Here is a 12,245-nt window from a genome sequence, read left to right as displayed (position 1 = left end):
TACTTGTTTAATTTGAACTACGCAATATAATAGTTGCTATTTACACAACAGTTGCAATTACTGGAAGAACGATGAAAATAATGCACCTATATATACATATGTTATTTATTATTTCACAGAAGGAAAGTCTGTGTCTATGTATCTACATCTAAGGACAAATACATATAAATAAAAGCACTACATTATATTAATTCAACAAGTGCTGATATTGGCACAAACTTATAATTGACAGGAAAATATTCTATTTTAACAAATATATCTATTTTTCTGTATCGGAAGTTTTATATAAAAACTTTATTATCAAAACACCTTTTTATATGGAACCAAAAGTAACAACTTTCTTTTCGTAAAGATTAATGACTTTCATACGATGATAGTAAAATACATCGAAGGATTAACTTTAAGCCGGTAAACGCGTTAGAGGTTAGGTGATTGGAATGGACAATTCTACGATATTTACTAATGTACAAATACAAATATCACAAATTATCCAAATTCGCGTTTATTTTTATCTGTAGTATAAACGAAATAAAATTCTATTCAATTTAAAATTAACCTAAACTATCACAAAATCACAACCAAATGAAGCTGTCGTTGTATTTTCTTAAGGTTGGCTAACCTGTATTGTTATCGTGTGCAATGGTACGGTCGTACCGTCATACGGTACGCAATGTACGAGGTGGTCAATTTCTAACCTATACATGCGAATCTGTCACTCTTCAAGCATAAATTCCAATTGTTGGTAAGTAATGTCCACGATAAAACCAATTAAAATTTTAACGAAAACATTTAATAAGTTATAATAATAAGTTATTTAATAAGTTATACTAATATAAATATGCATATATGCATAATATACATATGCATCGGTCTTGAAATAAATGTAGAATAAATGTGAAAACAATACGTGTGGTATATAAAATAAACACGCATAGAATCCGCAAGGGAACTCTGATTAAACAGATATTTATTCATAATGCTATATAATACATATGTGTACATACACCACTTGACATATTTCGCATCCAAAATTCGAATGTTACAGATATTAAAGAACTTATTTATTCCCAACCTCCTGCACAATTAGATCGGATAAACGTGTTCCAAACAGAAGATACACGATTGTACAAAGTAAAATAGAATCGAACGCGCCAAACTGCTTTACAAATTTTATGACGTTCTATGGATTTATCTAATCGGATAGAATAATCAGTGTGCGATTAATTATGTTTTCTGAAAGGAGAAAAGTTCCTCTCGTCTTTTATAGAATCGGCCGGTACCGTGAAGTACTCATTTCCAAAACGGAAGGTATATGTTTTTAAGCTTCTTTTCCCATGCCATGGACCCCACGCTCTGGGTTTCTCATATTGTTCGTTTTGCTTCGTTTTCTTCTCGATTTCACTGCAACTAATGAGATTATATTACCAAAATAAACGAAGAATGAAAACTGTCGAAGACAATTTATCATTGACATATGTCTTTAAAAAGATTTTAATTACGAACCAATGTTTTTTGGCACAGGTGTTACACATAGAAGATAACCAATTCTTCGTTTCGATCGAGAGTTTTTCGTCGCCAAGTTTTCTTCCTGCAATGAGTTTATCTTTGAAACAAAGCAAATTGATTACAAATCCTGTGATTTGCTAACTTTATTAATTTAGGATTTTATGTTAAATCTGTAATTCGAGCTTGTTTGCGAACACAACGGTAGATAGCATACAACATGATCCAATTACGATCTTGATTCGCGTAGTACGATGTATTCAAAACAAATGCAAACAGCATCGAGTCATTTTGGATTTCTGAAAGCGAACGGTTTAAACGTGCATCTTATTTTATAACTTACCTTTTGCCATCAGGTGGAGGTTATGAGGATCTCTCGTTAATGCTAAAACTGAATCTCGATTGTTCAGTTTCTCCGCTCTTTTTCCACCCCAACTATTAAAAGGAGTCCATTCGACACTTTCTGTTATTCTTTTAACATTGCTAAATTCATTCGTAGGTGTGTCTCGATCGTACCAATCGTGTGTAAGTTTCGTTCGTTTCCCTTGTGAGTCGACTTTCGATCGAGAATACTCTTTTGCTCGTTTACCACTCCAAGGGTCGAACGATGTCTTTTTCCACACTTTCCATATATCGTTCCCAGGTCTGTCGGTATAATTATCGGTTAGTATGTCGTTGCTTTCGTTTTCCAGGTCCATTATGTCCGGTAGGACTATATCGTCGATTTCTGAACTTGCGAGAATCGCGCGTATCAAAAGGGAAACTATAGCAAACATCAACCACATGCCTAAAACAAATTAATTTGGTAGAAATAACAGATGATAGATACAAATGAACGTTTTAGAATATAATTTTCTCTATTTCTTCGACATTCTCTTCGCTGCTGCTACAAAATATAAAAAATACATATTTTCAACCTTTTTTTGGGAAACAACTAAGCAATTAACAGAAATTGACATTTAAGGTATAAGATTTGTAGTATTGCATTTGCACGAATCTTTCTTCAGCTACATTATTGAAAGGTTAAACAACTATCCGATTAATTAATAAACCCAAAATAGAATGAAAACGGATAACAAAAAGCTCGATTAAGTACGTATGTAGTACGAGATGTAGCGCATACACGTACACGCTTGAATATGCTTCATATTTAGCATTCTTCGCTATATCATATAATATAATTGCAAAGAGTACGAAAAGAGATGAATGTCGGATATGGGAAACATACGTAAGCATTGTCATTTGCTTTTATACGCAAACAAATATTGAGAGGGAACAGAATAACGATGCTTAATTTTCATCAAGTATAATGTACTAAATTTTATACGATAAAATTGCAAACTGCCGGAATCGCGTTTCATTTTTAACTTTGTTAACTGACAATGCATACACATTACGATTTCATAGTAGGATCAAATCGTTTCTGAGAAAAACCATGAAAAGAGGCTAAACCTTCCATTTGTTGGATCTAAATATGCATGTGCAATGTAAAAGTAAATACTATATTAACTGCATGAAATCTTTATGGAGAAGTATAATTCTTATATGCAGAAGTACGTTGCCTCCCTCAATTCCCTCTAAAAATAATCTACTAATTGTACGTTCCTATTAAAGTCGCATTACTTTCATCCTTGCGAAATAGTCGCATTTATATTATATGCGCGTTTCATATACTTTCTTAAATATGTGCAAACACAGCGGATAAATTTAACGTGGAATATCCGATTTGATAATTTCTCCTTTATATTTTCATCATTTCTTTCGTGTTATCTTCGGTCATCGAGCAAAATTAAAATAAATCCGATATTTTGAAAGTAATTTTTAGAGAATCTTTATATTTATTATCAGAGCCCTATATGAATTGTGAAAGAACATTTAATTTAACAGAATACGAAAAAATATGTATATATATTCATATATTTCTCTTACTATATATTATATATCTATTTTTTATTATATTTTATTATATTTATTATGTTTTGTGTTATATATAGTTGAAGGATGTGTTGCATCAAGTGGAAGCAACAGTGCATTTTCGTTAAAAACTTGTTAAAACAATTAACAAGCACTTTCAAACCTGTCATCGGCTTATTCTTTTTCACAAACCATTTACGTCCTGCAATATCATATTTGAAAGGAACCTTTTTCTCTCGAAATGTTCATTTTTAGATCTTTTCGGTTTCCCCCCCCCCTTTTTTTTTTAACAAACCTTCGTTACATTAAATGTCAGAAATAGAGAAACTATGTTTTCGACTTAATCTAATTTTCGTGTGTCCTGTCATTCGACGCAAAATATGTGTCAGATCAAATTTTCAGAAAATATTCGTATCTGTCAGGCCGTATCTATCAACCTAGAATAATTTTAGATGAGAAAATTACGTGTCAAAGGATTTAGAAATTCTCTTTTTTCTTACGCGTACTAAACACACTTCCCTATAATACACAATATGCAACAAATTAAATAAGTCGACGAATCAACGTTAATTTCTGCAACCCCTTCGTTGCCGTTTTCAATGATTTAACAAATGAAAGCTCCAAAAAAGACGAAATGTATCATCGGTTAGCACACTAAATAAAACTAATCCTCTCTTACTAAATAAAAATATTTTTAGATCACTATCGTTTAAACTCGTTATATCTTCTTCTTGTTAATTTTAATTCACTCCTAGAGTTTTATCGTCTAGTAACGAAGAGATTAATAATATTGGTGAGAAGGATCAATTAGCGAACTTTTTTAATTTGTCACGTTAAGAGCTGCCGCTTACCTCTTACACTGGTATCGTATTTCACTGTTGAAACCTATCCGCAGTTTCTGTTTCGAAAACTAATTCTTCACTTAATGGGATGTTACGATTACGAAAAATCGTCTCACCACCGTTCCTTTCAGTTCTATGCAAATATATTGTACAGTACGCGCGACACTTGCGAGCTCCGCTAAAATAAGATGTACAGTGACTAGTAACGATACGCGCGGCTCTTCTTATACCCGCCACGTGCTTCCGCAGCGCACTCTCCTTGCTTCGAAAGAGCAACCCCGATTTTTAACCGCCCTTTTCATCCATGCTGCTATTATTGCTCACGCTTAATGCTTTTCTCTCTCTCTCTCTCTCTCTCTCTCTCCCTCTCTTTCTCTTTCTATTTCGCTACTGCACGTTGATTCCTATTTACGTTATTACATAAATCCATCTTCTAGGAAAGAACAAGAGAAACCAGAAACGAAACGGGGCAGGAAAAGGAACGGAATGATGTTGCAAATTGTTATATCGTCGATGATAACGAACGTAAAACTTCGCCTCTCTTGTCCTATCATTCTTTTGTTAGATCGAGCGACGTTGTTTAGTGCAGGTTTTAATTTGTCGTAATATATTATTTTATTGTAGAATAATTGGTTATCAGAGGTCTTCGCCAGAGTTGGCTACATTCGTCAAGTAATATCGTATTCCGCTGAAATTAGCTTTACCTTATCTTTCATTTGTGAATTAAAACAGACGATGACTGTTAATCATCATTCAATAATTTATTTCTATAATACGCGATGAAACACATTAAGATAACGACTACCATTGACACTCGACCAAAGTCTATACGTTTGCGTGGCTTTGGAAAGCGCGAACAGCAGGGAAATCCGTCGAATTTTTCTTGAATTCAGGCCCGTAATCCAAGGAAACGAGGCAACGGTGTTAAACGCTTGTCTTTTGCTTTGTAAAGTACGGTGACATTTTGCGAATACAATGACAAAGTGAATATGCGAGAAGAGACGGAGGTAGCATATGTGCGTATCGGTTAAAAATGCGTTTCTTCGCACTTTGAAAGATTACGTCGTAAATTTCAGCTCAGGGTAATGCGTAACGTCAAATTTTACGGTGAACAGGCAAGAGTAAAGACAAACGGAAGCAACAGCCTGTTGATCATCATTTTAATTTCAATCTCGCCAAGAGAATTGCTCGCCGTTTCGATCAGAGTACAGTAGAAATCGAAGAACGATGAACTATTATCAGAGGTTTTCTTTCTATAAATTTACTCGGATCGCGCGATTTTTGAAGAACAAACAAGGCCAAGGTCTGATCATTCGTTTTTAGGAATATTAAGTATAGCGATTCAAGTAGATACAGATGTTGTATACAGACGCGAGTGAAATGATCTTCATAAAATACGTAAGCATTAGGTAAGCGTATAATTGTGATGATAAAGCAAAATAACTTGCTTAAAATTATGGTTAAACGGGTAACACGGTGCTATTAAGTCCAGTCGGTAGATTTATTCGGTCAATACGTTTCTTCGGAACGTTTAACATTCTTTGTTTGTAGGTGTATTCGCTTTAGCGTTTCCTTTGCTCGCAAACGTAAAGATTCCGGTGAAATGTTATATATACATTCGTACAATACGTCCAATTTGATGTAATTTAACATTATTCGAATGACAATCAACTACGAACGTTCAAACGAGAAAAATTACATTTCGCCACACGAAATCTTTCAAATTCATAAGCCTAAACGATACATATGAAGACATTCTTTTAGACAAACTGAAATTTTCAATCGTAAAACAAGTGTTTCGCTTCGCTCTAATTGGAAACGATCGCGAAACACCAACCAGTTCGTTGCCAAAAAGATCTTAATTTTTTGAGAAACACTTTAAGTAAGAACAATTAGCATTTAATCAGAATGATTCGTTCAGTGATGGTAACAACACTCTTTTACCTCTGGACGCATAAAAGGGATCAAACTTGGATAATAAGTCTTTAACAATTCCCTTCGTTTTTACCCCATAAAGGTGATCTTGGAGTTTCTTTGTTCTCCTTTCTCTTTCGCTAAAACGATCCTTGCATGTATTCGAATCGCATTTCAAATCTTCCCTCAACTTTCCTCTATCCACGAAGCTATCTATCATCGATTCGAATTCTTTCGATTCTAATCGTTCGGATAATATCTTCTCGTCGTGCCGATTATTAGTTCTTTTACCTTTGGAAATGAAGTAAGGTTGCCTGAGTATGCTATCCAGCATGTCATAACCGACACTACCCCTTCGCTCTCTTTCGAGATAAGCCAAGATAGTCGGCGTCGTTTTACGAACATGTCTGTACCGCCAATTTGGTCGGTACGTAGATTCCACCACAATATTCTTTACGACGGCGGAGGCACTGTTTGCCGTGTTCGAGTCGCGTTTCATTCGAACGTGAAATAAAACAGAATTACCCTTCTCGCCAATCGCGTTCCTCGAAACGCGAGCCAATTCGATCGGCATGTGAAATGTCGTCAGTCGAGGCGTGTAAATCGGACGTGAGACTATTTCGTCTTTCGAACGATACGTCGCCGGTATTTTTCTAAAATCCGCTCCACGCATGTCTTTCTGTTTGTCAAACGTTGACTCCACTTTTTCGAATCTCCCGCTCTTTTCCTCGTTTTTCGAATATATCTTTCGCTCGCCGTACGCCCTTTTCCTTCGCGTGGCAAACAACGAATTCTCATAGTTATTTGATCGTAAATGGTCGATACATTTTGCATCCGTCCTTTTCAGATTTTTCTCTTCTTCATCGTTATCACCGCCGTCGTCGTAGTTGTCGTTATTTTTGTTTCTTTCGAGTCGCGAATTCGCATACGTCGATCTTCCATCTTCCGTCGTTAACTCGATCGTTTTCGGATCGTCCGCGAGGATAACATTCGGATCTTCGTACTCGTTCGGCGATTCTCCTCTCTTCGAGTCGCTCACGATATTTCTTAATTTTTCGTGAAACTTCTTTCCCCGAGAAATGATAAATGGATCGATCGTCTCCAAACGGCTATGGCGCGAATGCTTCTCCTTGCGATCATTGTCAATTTCGATCCATGTTGGTTCCTCCACGTAGAATGGATTTTGTTTTTCCAAGCCTAATTGGCGATGATAGCAACATTCCTTCGAATTAAACGATGCGAAACGATCGTCTCTTTCCAGTAGTTTGCGAAACTCTACCGATCTTGGTATGGTAGGATTCAGGATACGACGTCCTACGTGCTCGGCTCCTATTCTCTTTGCCAGATTCCAGCTATCATATTGCGATTGTTTGCCACTTGGGTTCGCGTATCTTTGTAACACGATAAACTTTGTAATTATTTGCATATAGTACAAAGTAGTAGCGTCCATATGTCGCGGAACACATAGTACATTTATCGAAAATTATGTTTAAAATTAACAAACACGTGACGACTTATGGACGATAGCGTATTTATATGAAATATGTATTTTGGACGATTACCTGTTCGCTGTAAAAGGTGTGAGTTTCAGCGATTTAGTAGCCTCTCGCGAGGAATGGTCATCGATTTCGAAACAAATGGCGTCTTGCCACGATCCACGTCTTCCATGTTTCCCCGAACAACGCACATTCAGATCGAACGTCGGTGTCGCTTCATCGTTTATGCTTTCCTAAAAATTGTGATATTTTTAAATATCAGCGAGGGCGGTGAACGGTCTGGCGTTTAAACGGTGAACAAGAACTGTTCGTTATAAATATTGTTACGAAGCAAACAAGAAGTAGAAGATGAAACGCGACTCCAGGGAGGAAACTGTACTTCTTCGTACGTACAAGTGTTTTTCTTTTCTCTTTTCCCTCCTTTTCTTGTCGTAATCAATAAGGAGTTGGTGTAACCTTTTAAGAGTTTACTCATTAAAATGTGACGAAAGTAATAATAATACATCGATGGCAAAAAAAAAGGGATAAGAATTAATTTAGCAGAGTAATTCATAATTAGTAACGCATAGTTTTGCATAATCAGAATATTGAACTCTTACGATGCGACAAGTTCGTGCACATTTACCATAGAAGTGTCCTTTATCTTCGTCGCATCGATATTGCATGCCACCGCTGATAAGAGCGCTAGCGTAAGGAGGGATCTCGTCATTCCTACAAAATATACAAAATATTACATTCTCGAAGACGAAACTCCGTATGAAAAAATTGTAGTCCATATTTTCGACTTACTTTTATATCAGGCGATATTTTCGACCCCCTTTCCTGTTGTACCACGATTTCGAAAACACCCTATATACATAGTAACTGTTTATAACCGAGGAGCGCTCGTAGGAAACATTGTAAGTGCCAAAATTGAAAAACTTCGACTTTTTATTGAAAAATGTTCTATATACCAGTGGAAATATCGCGGTATAGAATTTGAGTGCAATTTCGCTTTCTAAATATTTATTAATAATGCTAGAAGATGGCGTTTCCACAGAGAGAAATTAGATGAATGGAACTAACTATAAAACAAAACAACATAACATAATAATATAATATAATACAACTACAAAAGGTGACACGTACAGAGTTTTCTACAAATACACTTTTCACCAATTTCGACTGCATTGATGCATAAGGATTCTTCTCCTCCTGAACATCTTGCTTCTTGGCACTTACAGTGTTTTAAGATTATGTATTTTTAAATTTTAACAATACGTCGCGCTAAACTTTCGTCCCTGATGCCTTGCAACAATTGGATTTCAAAAATTATTTAAAGATATTCTGTCTATTTCGAAATATCGATCTCGTCCGAATAATTATGATCAGTAACGTACGTAACAGTTAATGCGAGATGTGGACCTACCTGTTGTAACAACCGACCACGATCACTGTTTCGTCGTTGCACGACGAGTCGAACGCGAAGAATGGACTCGAAATGACCGTTTCTGCCGTATTTATGGTACTCGTTCGCGAATCCTACGGGCGACCTCGTTGCGGTCGAGAGATTAGGAGAATTGTATGGGGAATTTACCCTGCCACGAAACGCAAACATCCTGATGACTTTAGGTTATAAGTTTCTTCCGTGTTCTTGTTCTTTCGTCGAAAAATTCCTGTCATCAAGGGAAATGCGTTTCACGCTGGTCACGCTTGTCATAACAGAAAATGTTATTTTGTATTTTAACATTTTCAACACCGACTCGATCATTTATATACTTCAAGACGATGCACATCGTCCCTACAATTTTTAATATTAAACCTCCGACTGCAACTTTATTTTTACCGACTTTGTTCCTATACCGAGTCGTTTAAGACCATTCGGCTTTGTTTATACCTTTGTGTTTTAACAAATCTCCAAAAATTCTTGGATAAAAGCTCTTCCAAGCTTCTAGAATGTCACTCGATTCGCATCGTAGCGTGTTACCTAAATTTTATTAGCGAAGCAACGTTCAAACAAAAATATCGAAAGAATGGAAATTTGCAGATTCAAAAACGGTATGCAGATGGAGGTTTGATTAAGTTAAGATTAAATTAAACTAATATTATACGCTTCTTATAAAATACATCGTGTATGTGTCGTCGAATCTGTCAGGATGTTTCCCTCTTTAGCTATTCCATGTGAAAGTACTTTGTTCTTTTTTTAGTCGTTAAATGGTAAGAAAGAAGTCAGAAAATCAACAAACTATAATCAAACTACGTCGTACAAACAAAAATATCGATAACGTGCAATATAGTTTGCAATACGTTCAATGAAACAGATATTTACAATGTAAACTGGAAAGGGATTGAATATAAGTACGCTGTTTCTTTCTGCGTCATGAAAGACGCGTAAGTACTTACTTATAACCATAAAAACGTTATGATGCGAGAAAGAACATGCACTCGTGTTTAATGTGATAGTACGTTGTGTAACCGAATCAAGTAGGAGGTAACCAAGAGCGCGTATCAACTTATTTACGTTTGATGTAATCCCTTTCGTCGGCATATCTTCTAACTTTTACCCCTCTAAACCGATCGAGTTCAAACAAAATTTTGATTCTCTGGCCTAAACAACGATCTTCCCTAATTTTTCTTTTTCTTTTTGCGAATCGTAGATCGTAGATATTGATAGTCGTAAAATCGTAAGAATTCGTCCACTACGTCGCTTCGTACGACCGGCCAGTTCATTTGATTTCACGTCAAGTATGTGTTCTTTCGTTTTATCGATCGATTTAAACATTTATGGGTGTTCTTTTCAGATCAAGAACCGATACATCCGATATTTCAGAAGAAATCGATAAACCATGGTGAGATAATCTGCTTATCTATTATAAGTTATACGGTAATATAATACATTTGGCGATATAGTTTATTTTTGAAGTGGGTGCAATTACGCGTGGTAACTACGCAAAATTCTAGGCACAAGATCGATAGAAACAACGTGCATTTTATTTCTCTCGTTTGTTCGTAGAAATTCAGATTTTTAGGCGATGGGGATTGCCCCGATTGGTTGCTGGCTGAGATCAACACGTTGTCACGTATGGTACAATTTCGTTTCAATATCACAGACAGTTTTCACTTCTCGATCGAGTACGCCACGATCCTTGAAAGTTTGTTTAATTATTTTGTCGCAGACATCAATCAAAATCAAAATACTGGGCCAAACGGTTGCAAAGTATCTTACGGAGAGAGATCTCGATGTGAGTATTAATTCTTGATGATCTATATTTCAAAATAATAATTTTGCGAGCTTGTCGGATTTAGTCGTGCCCGTATAAGAGATAAAGATTGGTTTTAACAAAGAATAAAGATTAGGAATAAATATCCTGCAGAAAATTTTAGTCGGGCAGAGAAAAATAGGATAACGCGTTATGTTGTTAAAAAGGAAAGAAAAAACGATAGAGTAGATCTTAGATACTGAAATCTAAGCGAAAAAGAGTTTTATGTTATACTATTTGTTCTGTCTCTGTCGCTATCGTTGTTATTTTTAGAAGAGTAATATCAATTTCGGAATACTTTTTCTTTTCAAGGAGGAGAAGGTCAGAAAAATTACTCAAGACGCTAAGGTTGGTAAGTGGAAATCAATTTTACTGCAACAAACAGTAAGTACAAGTGTATTGTTTTCTCGTTTCATACACAAAAATTCGTTTCTCTCTCTATTCATTTTATTCGTATGTGTGATCAATGTGCGTAACAATTTTTCTTTATCCTCCTTTCCTATTTCTTACCCTTCGCGAAGAATTAAACGACGCAAAGGCTATGGTGGCAGCTCTCGAATTAATTTTCACATCGTCCGCCCGATATGGCGTTTCCGCTGCTGATCTAAGCAGTGAGTTACAACAGCTGGGACTGCCTCGCGAACACAGTGCTGCGATTGCCAGACTACATACGGATCATTGTCCTCAAATTACGGCTGCACTTTCTTCGCAGTCTTTAAGAGGTAATTAAACGTCTTTTGGATTAGCCGCGTGATTGACGCGAATTCTAATTGGAAAATTCTATGGTTTTGCAGTCAGCAGATTATCGTCGATCGAAGTTCTATCCTGCGACAATTCCACGCCATTCTCCACGGTGTCTCTCAAATTGAAGAAACTGGACGGAAACGTAGAAGATTCCGTTATTAATATATCAAAAAAGGACGTTCACGTTCTACTGACAGGTGAGGATTAGAATTTGACAAACGAAAGATTGGTATTGTTCGCATTTAACTCGTTCGTTTGTTTTTCCGTTTTCTCTAGAACTAAGAAGAGCCAAATCTTTGATGGAAAATCTCTAAATACTTGAAAATTACATTCTATGCAACGGTACACACAGCATGATCACCTTCGTCGATAAGAATATTGTAAACTATATAACGTCGTTAATAATAACATTGCAAAATGAAAATATTTTGTTCTTTATTTTCGACAGAAATCAATATTTCGTAATAAAAGCGACAAACATTTCCGGTAAAGGATGAAGAGGGAATATACGTACTTTATCGAAAATAAATATCTCTCCAAATTAAAAACAAAAAGTTTTTAAGTAAATGAAAAACACGAGAGTACAAGGAAAG

At 35.9% G+C, this 12,245-nt stretch overlaps 2 protein-coding genes across 4 annotated transcripts; one reads left to right on the top strand and one right to left on the bottom strand.

Annotated features, from left to right (window-relative positions):
* Positions 1-603: 603 nt before the first annotated feature.
* Positions 604-12,076, top strand: LOC117159900 (COMM domain-containing protein 4). 2 transcript variants are annotated; one of them, XM_033340103.2, is made up of 8 exons: positions 604-742; positions 10,450-10,497; positions 10,662-10,733; positions 10,825-10,890; positions 11,221-11,260; positions 11,430-11,630; positions 11,703-11,849; positions 11,929-12,076. In XM_033340103.2, exons 2-8 carry the CDS (start codon positions 10,495-10,497, stop codon positions 11,964-11,966), a joined length of 567 nt encoding a protein of 188 aa, XP_033195994.1. In that variant the 5' UTR covers positions 604-742; positions 10,450-10,494; the 3' UTR covers positions 11,967-12,076. The 2 variants fall into 2 exon arrangements, with proteins under 2 accessions (XP_033195994.1, XP_076480025.1); XM_076623910.1 differs by lacking the exon at positions 604-742 and adding an exon at positions 9,898-10,039.
* LOC117159893 (uncharacterized) lies at positions 996-4,433 on the bottom strand. 2 transcript variants are annotated; one of them, XM_033340095.2, is made up of 4 exons: positions 4,269-4,433; positions 1,847-2,290; positions 1,504-1,588; positions 996-1,407 (listed from the first exon to the last, which is right to left on the bottom strand). In XM_033340095.2, the coding sequence occupies exons 2-4, from the start codon at positions 2,286-2,288 to the stop codon at positions 1,221-1,223; spliced, it is 714 nt and encodes a 237-aa protein (XP_033195986.1). In that variant the 5' UTR covers positions 2,289-2,290; positions 4,269-4,433; the 3' UTR covers positions 996-1,220. The 2 variants fall into 2 exon arrangements, with proteins under 2 accessions (XP_033195986.1, XP_076480023.1); XM_076623908.1 differs by lacking the exon at positions 4,269-4,433 and having other exon boundaries at positions 1,847-2,487.
* Positions 12,077-12,245: the final 169 nt, after the last annotated feature.

Source organism: Bombus vancouverensis, chromosome 13, assembly GCF_051014615.1.
Source record: "Bombus vancouverensis nearcticus chromosome 13, iyBomVanc1_principal, whole genome shotgun sequence".
Classification (NCBI taxonomy): Eukaryota; Metazoa; Arthropoda; class Insecta; order Hymenoptera; family Apidae; genus Bombus; species Bombus vancouverensis.
This window is presented reverse-complemented; position numbering and strand designations above follow the sequence as displayed.